Source organism: Neofelis nebulosa, chromosome 17 (genome assembly GCF_028018385.1).
Source record: "Neofelis nebulosa isolate mNeoNeb1 chromosome 17, mNeoNeb1.pri, whole genome shotgun sequence".
NCBI lineage: Eukaryota > Metazoa > Chordata > Mammalia > Carnivora > Felidae > Neofelis > Neofelis nebulosa.
In genome coordinates this window covers 60,656,049-60,670,499 of record NC_080798.1, presented here as the reverse complement: position 1 = coordinate 60,670,499, position 14,451 = coordinate 60,656,049, and the positions used below count along the sequence as shown (strand labels likewise).

Sequence of the window (14,451 nt, the reverse complement as noted above, 5' to 3'; positions counted from 1 at the left end):
TTCTTTCGGGATTGCGGACGCATGAACGGGAGCTTCCTCCCGCCTTGTGGAGCCGGTCCTCTCTCCCGTTCCCATCTGCGGGAGGATGGCCCCTCCCAGGGACTGTCCTCACCCCCACGGTGCTCTGCTCATCCCTGGAGGGTGGATGGAGGCGTGGCACACGGAGGCACCACCCCACTCCCGGGAGCTGCTGCCCGAGCCCGCCTTCACCCCTTAGCACGCGCTGGTCTAAACTACCCGGCGCAGCAACCCCCAACGTGGTGGTGTGGGAGATACCAACTGTTTGAGATGACAACTTGGAGCGCGCCCGAGTAGGTGAACACAACTTCCTGATGGGAATCTCCCAGAGCCGCCAGGGTAACTGCCAGAACAGAGGGGACCGAGCGGCCCAGACACTGCCGGGGACACGTCATGCGAAGCACCTCTGGGACTTCGGTTTTGGAACTATCTTTCTTCTTAAAATATAGACGCTAAAGCATGCTTCTTTGGGTGTGAGTTTCCCTAAGGATCCCCAGAGCTGTAACTCTGTACAGCTGGGAGAGGCCCGTGTCATTCACCAGCACAGTCTGCCTGCGGAAACTCCCCCCATACCGAGACAGGCTCACGCTGTCCCGAGGGGCACCCGTGTTCGAGAGGGGGCGTGCCATGGCGCGGGGCTTGGCATCTGGGGAAGCCATTCCCGGGCCCCATTACACCGGACTGCAAGAAACAGCCACGACCCTTTCTTTGACAAGGACCCTGCCTCTAGCGTCAGCACGGCTGAAAGGGCCTATCGGGTGACTTCCCAAGCACCCGCCAGGAACGAGGCCAGCCTCAGGGTGAACCACCTCTCAAGAGGAAATGATACAAAGCTGCTGTGGTCATAAATACATTTTATTTCATTAGAAATGCATAATTAACAGTTTTGAGAGCATTTCCCCCTAGAAAAGTAGGTAAGCAATATTTCCATCAAAATCGTTAGTTGTCTTCTGCAAATACCTATTTTCCTTACACTGAACAGAGCACACAGCAAAAGGCTTCTGCTACTCCACTTTTTTTTTCAATTTTCTTTTTTGTTATAAACACCATAGCAAATTAAAAAAGCTGTTTGAACAGAGAAAAATATCGTAGTTCTTGGTTTTCCGCACGTACTTGATGCAACGCACGCTGTGCTTCCCCACTCTTCTCTAGACGCCGACAGTGGGACAAAAAGTAAGGGTCTTCTGGCAGGGGCAGCGGCCGTTACTGTCACCTTGTATGCATTGGGACACTCTCCCCGGCGGGTGAGGCTTTCAGATGCACTCGAACAGAGCATGTGCAGTCACCTCCGTGCAAAGCCATGGGACCGGGGCGCGTGAAGAACAGGGTGGCTGGCCGGGGCCAGCGCTGAGCACGGCAGCGGCTCTGTCTTAGGTTCTGTTGTGGGTGGGTGGCCCGGCCCGCCTACTGGATCTGGATCGCTCCATGCTCAAGCTGCATTTCCGGCTGCAGGGTGGGCTGCAGGGTCTCAGCCGTCTGCAAGAGGGGAGAGAGGAGGGCTTTCTATAAAAGTACCCACCAACGCAAGTCCGGGTCACATCCAGGTCACTCACAGGTCACAGGACACCAATGGCTCTCGTGCATGGAACACACACACACAACAGGGCTAGAGAGGGCCAAGAGTCGTAGGTTCACCGCTCTGGGAGAAGACTCTCCCCGGGGCCGTGGCCCCTCTTTACCCACCGACCCTCCCCACACGTGCTCTGTGGCCCAACGAGGTTCTGTGCTAATTTCCCAGTCCCACCCCTGCGCATCACTGGGGAATGCCTTTGGAGTACTTAACCCGTCCTATTTACCTAGAATTTCGGTCACCATTTTGCCTTCTTATAAAAACTGCTCCAACGTTCCAGAAAACATTTCAGGGGCAGTCACCTTTCTCTCCTTAACGAGAGAAGTTCTAATCAATGATCTACAGATGTTAAAAGGACCTTAAATGCATATTCACAGTTTTAAGACAAAGGGAAAAATACGACTTGGAGTAAGTCACCAATCATCCAGCTCAATCATCCCGAACAAGCCCCGAAACAGAGAATAACTGGGTTTTTTCTTCGGGCTCCTCTACGCCGTTGGCCAAAGGCAACGTCACAAAGATCGGACCCTCAGAGGTGGGTTTCCGGCTGCCCTGGCAGGAAACTTGGTTGCAGAGGCCAGGCATGCGGGTGTGAAGGAAGAAAGAGGCAGACGGCCACCGATGCTGGCGGCCAGGAGCCCCCTGCAGCTCTTATCGCAGACTAACGCTTTAGTTTCGAAATCTGAATATCAAATGACATTGCACGCGGTGCGTCCTGAAAGCGGGGAGGGGCCCTTGCAGTGGAAGGACGTGGCACAGGCATGGGCCACACGGCCACGGAGCCCAGGACCGAGGGCGGGCAAGAACGGCCAGAGCATGAACCTGCAAGGCACAGCGGAGGCGACCACACATCTCTGGGAAATTTCTGGGAAAGTGGACTCAGCCGTGTTGGCGGCTGCAGGCAGAGGGGGCAGGGTGGGTTACAGGCCGGGCAGAGAGGCCCCTGTGGGAGCGAGAGTCCCTCCCCACCCTTGAAAAACCAGAAAGGCAGCTTTGGACCCAGGCGCGCAGAAGGCGGAGCACAGATGAGGTGGGGACCTGCCTGGGATTCAGGGACACCCACACTCTGATGAGGACCCCTCCCTTCTCCTGTGTCCTCAAAACGCAGCACCAGACCTGTGTCTCGGGCAGGAAACGTAGAGAAAGGGCTCCACGCAGACGAGTCAGAACGTTCGAGACGTTTGAGGGAACGGAGGCAGCGGGGAGCCCTGGCCTCCCACACAGGTGAGAACTCGGGCACCCGCCTGGGCACAGGCACTCATCGCCCTTCCTACTGGCTGCTCCGTGGGGCCAGTGCCCTGGCCTCCTGCCCAAGAGAAGCCCATCCTCTCATGAGCTAGACGGCTCTTACAGCCCCTGGGGGGCTCCTGGGGGACTCTCATCTCTTCCAGGAGCGAGTTCGGGTATGTGACCCCATTCTGATGGGCAAACCCGAACCGAGAGTAAACCTACAGGAGTGGAGGCCTTGGTGTTGATGAAGAAACAGGAGCCCTTTCCCTCCGCAGACGTGGTCGCGTCTGTGTGAGGCACCAGCGGGGCCACGGAAGGTGAGGGGACAGGAGCAGCGGGCTCCGGGGACATGCATGGGGGGCCGGGCCCGGGGCCACCCTGCTGCCGTGTAACCCACTGACCATTCAAGTCCATGCCGAGCAGGGTCTGCTACAGGGAAAACACCCCAGTGGGTGCAAACCTCATTCTCTGGCCTGTTCTTATACAGACGCGTTAAGTGGGTCCTGAGACCGGCCAGGCAGGAATGCAGACCAAGAACACAGACAGGAAGCCCAGGGTGGCGAAGAGCGAAGATGGACACGGCCTTCCTCCACTCTGAAATGTGTCAAATGACCGCGAACCCGGTCCGGTGAGACAGCTCGGCACACGGTATCCCCGGTCTGTGGCGCACGCCGTGTGACCCTTCTGCAACTGCTGGGCAGCGGGGAGGAGAACCGCCTTCGTGCAATGACCCCGCTTACAACCACACGGGGCATCACACGAGCCACCCGGCGTGGGACAAGGCGGGCCTGCAGCGGGGGGCCCTCTCTTCCAGGACAAGTTAATGCTCAAACCACCGAAATGGGCCAGCCAGAGAGAACGCCACCTCATCCCCCAACACCATGGGCTCCCGGTCACACCCAACCCTTCCTGGTTCACGTCCAGGGTGGGGTGGGCCGCTGCGGTCACAGCTGCACAAAAGCCACACCGGGCTGCGGTGGCCCCTCACGTGGGAGTGGCCGGGGTGGCCCGGTGGGTGGTGGGAACCGTGAGGCGGAGAGGCGGTGCCTCCTCCAGGAACCGCGTTTGCCAGCTGGGGCCTCGCCTCGCATTAGGAGGTAAAAAACCGAAGTCTCCCGGGAGCGCCTAGTCCACCCAGCCGGCCACCCGGTCACGAGGTCGCCCCGAGCACCCTGGCTGGCTCCACTGAACTCCATTCCTTGGCAACCACCTCATGAGGCTGCAAGGAAAGCAGACAAGAATTTTCCTTCCTGCCGAGAGCTGAGCACACGCACAGCACCGGCACGGGGCCCGAGCGGAGCGCGAGAGGGGAGAGAGCTGCGTGGAAATCCGGGGCCTCGGTTCCGCGCGTCAGAGGCCCGTGGCATCGAGACACACACCGCTTCTCAGTGCCGGGATGCAGGAGTACAGGAGCGGCCCGGAGGACGACAGGGTGTACGAGAAGGCCGGCAGGAGCCGACCGGCCACGCTCGGGGCAGACGGGAGTCCTGCGTCAGAGGTGATCTCGGCCTGGGCTCGGCGGGAAGGCCCGCGAGGTTTCAGAACACGGGCCACCCGCGGCCTGAGCTTTGTGCCAGCGACCCCCGCGGTCCGGGGACCCGTCCTAGGTTACTCTCACAAACACACAGTCGCCCCGTCGGATCGAGAGCATGCCGTCCCCTCGAGGGGGCCTCCAGCGGGCTCTTGGCCCTAGCGTGGGGGGCCCGGGCCTGGCTCCCCAGACCCAGGAGATCCGAGGAGAGGTCGTCCACGGTGTTCATCCGGCCAAGCGCACTCACCAGGGGGGCAGCTCTACAAACGTGTCAAATCCCCAAGCAGCAGCCCCCTTATCTGGCATCTCGGGACGTGTCCAGACCGTTTGCTGTGCTTCTAGGAGAGCACGGAGACGAGTGGTTTCTGGGATGGGAGGTGGGGGACGGGGAGCCAGCGCTCAGCCCATCAGACGGTGCGTGGAGTACGCACAAACTGAGCGGAGGGAACCCTGGGCCCCAGTGCCCGTGTGGTTCCCAGCAAGGCCTTCGGCTGCCACGCAGGAGGCGCCCGGGCGGGAGGCTGGCAACCAGGCCGGACGGGGCCCCTGAGGACCGAGTGAAGCGCCATCCTGCATTTGTGCCACAGAGCAGAGCCACTGGGCACAAGGACCCACAACCCGCCCCTGGGAAAGGGTCAAGGCCGAGCCACAAAGGCCATAAAGGCAGAGCCTGTTGTCTGCACGAGTGCTGACCTCTGGGCCCTGCCACTCTCAGAGCAGCAGCGAGACCTCGGTAAACAGGGACCCTCTCGTTCTGCAGTCCCCGGGAGCTGGCCCCGTGGGCTCAAGAGGCACAACTGGACGCTGGCCCCTGATCTTGCAGATGGACACCTGGCGGCCCGTGGGCCGGGAACCAAGCCCTCGCCTTCACTGCTTCGGGCACTTACAAAAACTACCGCCCACGTCGGTGCCCGTGTCCAAGTCACGTGCCTTTCCGTGACAGTGTACCTTGCTCGCGGGGGGACATCAGAAGGAGAAACGCCCAAGCTGTGCTCAGAGCTGCAGAAGCCCCGGGACCTATCCGGACAGGGTGTGTGCTTCCACGAGGGGTGGGACCCACCTGAGCTGCAGCGGTGTGGTCAGTCACCGGAGCCAGCTGGACGTACTGGACCTGGATGTCGCTGCCCTGGAGAGGTGAGCCGTCCACCCCCGCGGCAGCAGGGTCGGAAGAGGCCACGGCTATCAGCTGGGCCCCCTGCAGCACCTGGAGAGACAAAGGAGACCCCGTCAGCACAGACACCGGTGCCACTCCGCCATGACCACGTGAACCACGGGGGACGAGCCCAGGACCACACAGCGGGGCCCGTCTGTCTCGTGAATGACCCTGGAATGACATCCGACCGGCAACCCAGCGCCTGGATGGCGCGAGTGTGAGTGTCAAGCACGCGCGGCGTGACCGAGTCGTGCAACGCGTGCAAGTGACCCCCTCAAACACCCACACGCTGGACACGAGTGAGCTCAGGGACGGGGCCGAGGGTGCCGAGAGAGAGGCAAGGAGGCAGAGGGATGTGGGACAGAGGCAGGAGCCCCGGACACCTCCCAGAAACCACTGCTCTTTGAGGTTCTTGGGGGCAGAGCCTGAAGGTAGCCTGGAGGGGACAGAAAATGGCGGCACGTCCTCGACCCGCATCCGCCGGGAGCCCCCAGGGTGCTCAAGAGCCAGGCACACAAAGAAACCGGGCAGCGGACGCCCGCGGTTATGAAGCAAAGCGGAGACGTGCCTGAGTCAGGGACCCCACGGCTGCGGGTGGTGCGGAGAGGGGCTCAGGGTGAGGAGCTGCCATCGGGAGGGAGGTCCAAGATGCTGATGGAGGGGAACCCCCGGGGGACGGGAGGCCCCGAGTCCCCGGGACACCCACTGTGGGCCGTGCCGACAGGAGGGGGCAGATGAGGCCCCGGGAGATGGGCTCTGGGTGACCCCACCACTCGTGGGCGACCCGACCCCCAGGCCCAATTCCCACCCCCCCCCCCAACAGCTGGGCAGGTGGGCTGCCGCCTCGCTGCCCCGCAGGCCGGACGGGGAGGTAGGGGTGAGGGCATCCGTGGCTTTGCATTCACGAGGGAGCTGCCGTGAACCGTGCGTGTTTATACCCGGGGTCGTATCCCACCCCCCTTCAAACGACTTGTCAACGGGATCACGGATGCTTGCCGGCGGTCCACAGCAGGGCGGGAATGACCGTGCCTCCCGACCGGCCCGACTGCCTCCCGCACCAGTGGTCAGAGCTGAGGAAGAGGGTGAGGGCACTGAGACAGAGGAAGGGGCTGCTCAGCCCGGGAGAGGCGGGCTCGGATACAGATCTCCAGCAGTCTCTAAAAACACAGTCCGTGGTTTTTAAACGGCATTGTAGTTTTTGACGAGCAAAAGTTCTATTTCTCTAACGATGCGTCCGCTGCTGGAAAAACACAGATGAGTTCAACTCTCAGAAAAGAAGACGGCAGACGGCTCTCAACCACCCCTCCTCGCGTGTCTTCAGAAACCACTTGCAGGCAGTGTCGTGTTCTAATACCAGCCGGCTGTGCCAGGAAGATGAACCCCCCAGATCCTGGGGGTGTGCCCTAGACGCGGCAGAGGCACCTGCAGGCGGGACAAAGGCGAGGACACGGAGACAGGGAGTGTCCTGCGGCAACAGGTGGGCCCCGCGTCACACACTGCGTTTCCCAGCTGCGGAGGGGCAGAGGGGGGCCAACCGCCGGCTTGGGGGACGGGGGACGAGGACGGGCCACCCGCCAAGGGTGCGGCAGGCCTGGAGGCTGGGGCAGACAGGAAGCGATTCGCCCCTGGGGCCTCCGGGAGGAGCCAGCCCCGTGACAGTCTGACCGCAGCCCCATGAGCCCACACTGGGCTTGTGACCTCTAGACCATGAGAGAACGAGCCTCCGGCGTGAGCCTGCAGGCGTGTGCTCACCGGTCACCGCAGCCACAGGACACTCACACGACACGCCGGCCTCTCCTCGGCCGTCTCCTTCCAAGGAGCTGGCCTCCCACTTCCAAGGGCTGACCCAACAACGACGACGGCTCCTCTCCCACCATAATCATGAGCTATTTGTACCAACGAGTGTTCGAAAGAAGGGTTTGAAAAAACCAGAGAAAACCAAAGACCCCGTAGCATTCACGTTTTCTCTTCCCGGGACTTACCCTCCACCAGATTGCTCACGGTCAGAGAGAGGACCCGGTCCTGCTGAGCTCCGTACCTCCACCCCCCACGTGGCAGGGGTGGCCCCCACTCCCCCCCCTCTAACTGGTGGAGTCACGCGAACAGGTGTGTGGCTCAGGGGAGGGCTCGCACAGGGGCGGCAACTCGGCCTCACGACAGCTAGACCAGAACGGGGAAAAGACGAAAAGCACTTGGTGGTAAGTTCTCAAAGCCGCACAGACATTTACGGTGTCCTCGGTGCCCTTCGGTGGGGGGAGAAGGCAGGAGGAGGGGCCGGAGCGGGGGACCCATGCAGCAAAGCCACCCCCACTTAGCATGGTTTTGCTGCACCCCGGACTGAACTTAAAAACCACACGACGTTTTGAAACCCGGGAGCTAAAGCACGAGGTAACGTAGTCACCACTGCGCGATACAAAAGATCCCTGAATACGCCGGTTTAGGGTCAGATCGCCAACTATGTTTTCATGAAAGCCGCGCAGTCGTGGGGCCGTTTCCAGGCAAGGCTCCGTCTGACTCTGGCTCTGAAAGCGAGCCACCACCCCTACGATGGAGGGCAGGTTACGGTTTCCAGAGGGCGAACTGTTCCCTGTCAGCACTGCCAACGAGGTGACTTTTCACACGAGCCACACGACTGAGTAAATTGTAAGAACTGGAAAGTCAGAAACCGCAGCATCGAACGTGCTTCATTATGGTATCGAAGGAGGCACATCCCCAGCCTGGCTGGCGAGTGAAAGTAAAGAGAGGAAAACGTTTCCACCTGAGACTTCATTCCAAACACCACACCTCCTCAACGTGCCCGCACGGGTGGCTCTTGACGGCGAGTCAGGAATGAGCCCAAGTCAACGCGCACAGGACTGGTGGGAAAGGCCTTCCGGGCACTTAGCGCCCTGCCCTTGCTCACCACGGGGACCTCAAAGCCAAGGGCTGGGGACGTGGCCGGAAGGGGGCGCCGCGCTGCCCCAGGAGAAAGGGAGGCAGCAAGAGCCCCACAGGGGGACAACTTCTCTGGGGACCACAGGGGACGGAAAGGCTGCTGGGGGGCTGCGTCAGGAGCCGGCTGGCTGCGGAGGAAGCCGTGCGGGGAGGCTCCACCGAGACCCGGATCACAGAGCGTCTTCCAGGCCGGCTTCACACACGCCGACCTCCAGCAGCCCCGAGGAAGGCACCCCCGGGACCCGGGCCACCGCCCCAGCCTGGCCTTGCTCACCGGCTTCCCTTGCAGCTACACTCGGCTCCTCCAAGGGCACGTCCCCCACCACGGGCTGACCTCCACACAAATCGGCACCCCGGCCGGGGCTCTGCCACGGGCAGAGAGACGTCGCCACACAGAAGCGATCTGCGACGCTTTTCAGGTAGTCCTCAAAATTTGGAAAAGCTCTCTTAAGGGGAGGTTGAGGGAGAAAACACACAGGGAGGAAGGAGCGGGCAAGAGACTGCTCTGCCCGTGGGGAGCTCCCTCCCAAGCCCAGCCAGCCGGGCCTCTCAGGGCTGCCTTGTCACACCGCAGTCCGGCAGACGTGGGGGCCTCGTCTCACCCGGGGCCACAAAACAGCATCCATGACCTGGACCTACGCGGCAGAGACTGTTCTCGCCCTGAAGGGAGGACGGAGGAGGAGAAGGTCTAGAAGGTCTGACCGGAGGATGGCCAAGTTACAGATCACCGGTTTCCCAGCCATCGGAACATGTTTATTAAGAGCAGGTTCGAAAGAACCTCCGCGAGCTTGCGCACAGAGGGCACGTCACGACCACTGAACTGGCCGGCACCCCTGTGGTGTGAGGAGGGAAACCCACCGACCGACAAGTGTATCAGTCTACCCTTCACCTAGTGCCGTTTGACAATCAAAGAATGAGCCGCACTAACCGAGCAGGGCTTGGGACAGGACCCCTCCTTTCTAGGCCACAGTCCAGGCAGAGAAAGGTGTCAGTGACCAGCGCAAGGCAGGCCGGGACCAGGGCATACAGAGAGGCACAGAGACAGCGGTTAAGAGGAGGGGGCCTGGCAGGTGGCGCCCCACAGGGCCTCGGGGAGGCTCTCAGCCGGGGCCACTCACAAGGAGGCCAGGGGGCAGGGGACGGTCCGCTCTGTCACGTACCCCCGCCGCAGCTGTGATTTACTAGGATGACACACTTCAAGTGAAGCGGGTGAAAGTGAAAACACTACAGAAATCAATCACACAAGAATCTCATTTGCCTGCTATGGTTTGAGAGCAGCTCAAAGCTCCAGCAGCCGCCTGAAACACACAGCAGGCGGAGACACGATGTGTACATTTGGACCTGCTTTCAAACTGGTGAGGAATAAAGCCTAGTTACGTCAAATCGAAAACACAGAGCAGCAAAAATGAGGTCACGTGCCATGTCGCACGGATCGCGGTGGCGCCCCACCACGAACCCACCGCAAGTGCGCAGCCCATCCTTGCCCTGTTGGGGGGCGAGAGCCCAGCACCGCCGCCTCCCTCCTGCCCTAGAATGAGCGGGACGTCTCCGATGGTGAGCTCCCGGCTCCTTCCCACCCATTTGATGTTTGTGGCCTTTTCCAACAGGCTCGGGAATGTAGAAAAATCTAACAGGAATGCAGCGAGCTCCCAGGCCAGCCGCCAGAAGCATCCCTCCAGGCTTCCTGCGGCTGACCTGGGAGCGCCCCGCGGCCGCCCCGCGGCCACCCCGCGGAGAACGCATGCACCTGCCGCCTTCCCAGCCTCACGGACGGGGCTTCCCTGCACAGTAGTGAGACAGGCCCGTCACTGTCAGGCGAGGGACCGTTAATGGCATAGGGGATGCGTCCGAAGCAGCCTACGGAGGGACTCCTGGATCCAAGAGCACCGGATTTTGGAGGGCACCCATCCGGTTTCCCTCTATATGGTGCCAACTGCGAGACATTTAATGCCCAAATGAAATAATACAAAACAGCTACAAACCTAAAATAAACTCAAGAAGTCCAAGGACGTTTCAGTAATGTTTAGATACAAAATTCCAAATCCAAGCCAGAATGTGCTCAGATGAAACAAAACAAAACCTAAGATCCACTTGTGACTAATTAAGTGTGTGTGGCCAGGAACAAAGATGAGGCCAGGAAATCCAAAGGTGTCTTGGAACACAAGGTCGCTTACTTGTTTTTGTCATTCACTTTGGCATCCGACTCGTTAAGGAAACAGACTCAAGGAGAGCAGTCTTTTCACATCTCAATGTGAAGGCAAGAAGGAGCTGAGAACCAGGTCCGTCAGCCTGTCCCAAGGATGTCCCCAAGCACCACTGGCCAGGAGGTCCGCCAGCCCCACATCTTTCCAAATGATCATTCTTAAGCCTTTAAACCCCTGACGGGAACACTCCTCTGTTTCCCAGGCTCCATTTTGAGGGCTTTTGTGAACCGAGTCGCCGTGAGTAGACGGTCAGAAACGAGCACCAACAGAAGGGAGTCACAGGCAGACGCAGAACACCGCTCCTCCGGGGTCACTCCTCAGACCGGCAGAGAAAACTCCTCGGAGGCCTACGGGTCGGAGGGCCCCAGGGGCCGCCGTCCGGACCCCGCTCACATAAGGACGCTAGGCGGCAGGCAGCAATAAAGAGTCTCTGCCGCCTGCTCTGCGGCTTGTTCCAGCATCGGAGCCCAAACCTCCAACGCAATCTGGGGAGAAAGCAAAGCAAAACCCGAAGAAACACAGTAAAGCAGAGACGGACGTCTGGAGACACTCGGTACACGTCCCCCGTCACTCCAGATAGGACAGCATTCCTGGGAACAAATCTTAACCACGTGTCTTACAACCTCCTAGTAGACTGGGGCGGGGTGGGGCGTGGGGAGGGTAATGATTCAAAGCCAAGTCCAAAGACCTCCAGTTCTCCCCGTGGGGCCCAGGCCCCTGGCTTCTAGAAGGGGCGCACGGGGTGGACGGGCAGCAGGCGACACAGAAGACAGTTCCGTGTATCTCGTGACTCGTCCACTCGGCGCAGCGACGGTCACACCCACTCGGGAAAGGGAGGGGTGCCTGGGGGCACCCGGCCTGCCAACCTGCACACTCTGCGACCGGGACGAGCTGAGGCGGCAGCCACGGCCACGCACGATGCTTCTGCTCCCGCTCCCGTGGCTCTGGTCACTTCGCGAATTTAGAAACTCACTGCACGGAACAAGCAAAGTTCTCGCTGTGCTCACCGTGTGGCCAAAGAAAGAACTAGAAGGAGCGATGCCACCTTCCTACTGGGCTCAATTCTGTGGGAAGCGTCCATGAGCGTCTGTGTCTCAGGGGAGCTGCAAATGCCGACTAACACCTGCCAGCTCCAGGGAAGCCAGAGACGGCACAGGGAGGGTGCGGCCCGCAGGCCCTGGAGGGAAAGACGGAGACCCGGACGGGTGCCCGACACAGGCGCACGTGCGTCCGCAGGGAGACGCGAACAGTCTGTCCGGAGGAGACACACGCACAAGCTGCCCGCTAACGCACGCGTGCACGTGCCTCACACCGGGTGCCGCGGCCCCCGTCGGCACGGCGTTTTCATTCTGCGCAAAGCAAGGTTCAGAAACGGATCTCTCTGCTGAGCCAGGGTTAGCGCACACCAAGCAGAGAACGTCTAGGGACGGACGCCTCGCCCCCGTCTGGGACCAGGCCCAGAGGCGGCGGCCCCGACCCCACAGCCCAGTCCCAAAGCACACCCTGACTTCCGGCACCGGGAGGCACGTGCAAAACGGCCCCCGCCACACGCCCCCGCGTGTTCCCCAAAGGACGGCCACGCGCACACGGCGGGCAGGCTCAGGCCGCTCCCCAAGGCCCCGCCGCACCAGCACGTCACCGCACGCCGGCACCTCACAGCGGCTTGCTCCGCGGCCCGGACCTCGGGTCGCTACACACCTCGAGGGCACGTGGGTCCGAGAAGGGACGCGGCGGGTCCATCTGTGTCCCCCAAAAGGAACGTCCACATCCTGAGCTCCAGTACCTGTAAGGGGGACCTGTAAACGCGGAGGCGCCTGGGCGGCTCGGTCGGTTAGGTGTCTGACTTCAGCTTGGGTCACGATCTCAGGTTCGTGGGATCGAGCCCCACACGTGGCCCTGATGGCGTGCTGATAGAGTGGAGCCTGCTTGGGATGCTCTCCTCCTCTCTCTCTCTGCCCCTCCCCTGCGCACGCTCTCTCTCAAAATAAATAAACTTTAAAAAGTGAGTAAATAAAACGTGGACCCAGGATCCGGGAGGATGAGATTAAGCTACGAGCAGAAGTCACATGGGAGTCGGGCGGGCCCCAATCCGAAAGTACCCATCCTCCTAAGAAGAGAGACATTTGGACCACGTGGGAAGACGGGTGCCACGTGACCACAGAGGAGGCGGTGGAAGGATGTGGCCACAGCCCAGGGATGCCTGGAACCCCCAGGAGCGGCAGGCAAGATGCCCCCCTGAGCTTCCAGAAGGAACGCAGCCCCGATGAATAGTAGACCTCAGGCCTCCCGATTGCGAGAGAGCACCTGCTGCCTAAACCACGCAGTGGGGGGCACTGATTGTGGGGTGGTAGCTCGGGAACAAACTCCCGACCTTCAGACCCTCGGCTGGATCACAGTAACCCCATGCCCAGGGCCGCCCGGTCAAGCCTCCGGTTGACAGAGCTCAGGCCCCTTCCTTCCAGAGAAAGTGCCAATGGCTCTTCTCTCGTCCCCCACCCTTGCCGGGCGCTCGCACGCAGGGCCTCCAGGTGGCTCGGGGGGCAACCTTCTCCCCGGCCCTCCCACAGGGCCAACCCACAGGCTTCTCCCCACTGGCAGGGCCGGGTGCCCCGGAGCGTGTGCAGACAGGCACGGGGGTCCGGGCGGGCCACAAACACGGCCGGCGCACGGGAGATGCCACTGGCCGAGGCACACGGGCAAGACGACGGCAGGGCCGGGCTGCTGACAAGACCAGCTGGATGCCGGCGGGACTCTGAAGCTGCTCGCGTTGCTTAACGGCAATCGTGAGAAACCCGGCAAAATCAAGACAAAACAAGCGATGGTCTCTTAAACAGTCAAGTTCCAATTTTCCATTAAGAACCGGCCCGTTCTGGACCCAGCTCTCCTTACCCTGTTAGCCTGCAGAAGAGGCACCTCCCCCCATGTGCTGAGGGCATGCTCCTCCCGGAACCAGCACAGGGCGAACACTGGACCCTGCTCCTCCCTGGGCCTGAGCCCTCCCCCAGGATACTGGAGAGGGAGACACAGAAACCAAAGCGGCTTCCAGGCCCCAAGCCGTCGGCACAGAGCCCGACGTGGGGCTCAGACTCACGCACCGTGAGATGGTGACCCGAGCCGAAGTCGGACGCTCCACCGACTGAGCCCCCCGGGCGCCCCAACGAAGGCCTATTTTTAAGGAGCCAAGGTTTCCCCTCCTACTTCAGCGAACCGCCCACTAACCGGCCCCTCTCAGAACCTCGTCGAGACCCCTGCACACCACGGGCGCACCCGGTGTCCAGCAGCCGGCGGCCCGCGTCTGGCCGTGTGGCCCAGGCGGTCCGCGTGGCACTCTACCGGTGCCACTCCCGGGGAGCGGCTGCCTCCGCGGACAGGCAGCGGCCGCCATCACGGGGGGCATGGGCCCGCGCCCTGACCGCTACCTTTCCACAGGCTTCCGCTGCAAACTCAGCCGCACACACACATCTTCACTCTTCTCCAGCTAGAGCACCCAACTCAGGGCTCAGGCCAACTTGACGGTGGGCACGGGACCGTCCCTGACGCCGAGCGTCGTGTACGTCTCGTGACGCAGAAACGGGGAGGGAGAACCGCTGGTGAGAGCAACTGCACGCGCTCAGAGGCACAGAGGAAAAAACAGAATTAAAACTCAGTCTGGGTCGCTGTCCAAGCTTTTTGTTTCACTTTGCGAGTCAACACGAAATAATGGCCTGGATTTTGAAAGTAAGGGACCGTATTTGTTGGCACGAGAAGATAATTCCTCCATCGTTTTTCCACCTCCTTAATGTATGCTGTGCACGGAGCAGCCATCAGCTCA

The 14,451-nt window shown here is 61.1% G+C and overlaps 1 protein-coding gene across 6 annotated transcripts in view; it reads right to left on the bottom strand.

The window, feature by feature from the left end:
- Positions 1–855: 855 nt before the first annotated feature.
- BANP (BTG3 associated nuclear protein) overlaps positions 856–14,451 on the bottom strand; it is a 112,348-nt gene continuing 98,752 nt past the window's right edge. For 5 of the 6 annotated variants that reach the window (XM_058707379.1, XM_058707380.1, XM_058707377.1 and 2 more), the window contains 2 exons: positions 5,410–5,553; positions 856–1,494 (listed from right to left, as the gene is read on the bottom strand). In XM_058707379.1, coding sequence (XP_058563362.1) covers positions 1,423–1,494; positions 5,410–5,553 — 216 coding nt within the window. In that variant the 3' untranslated portion in view covers positions 856–1,422. Of the gene's footprint in view, positions 1,495–1,814; positions 1,900–5,409; positions 5,554–14,451 lie in introns of all 6 variants that reach the window. The other variant, XM_058707378.1, reaches the window with a different exon arrangement.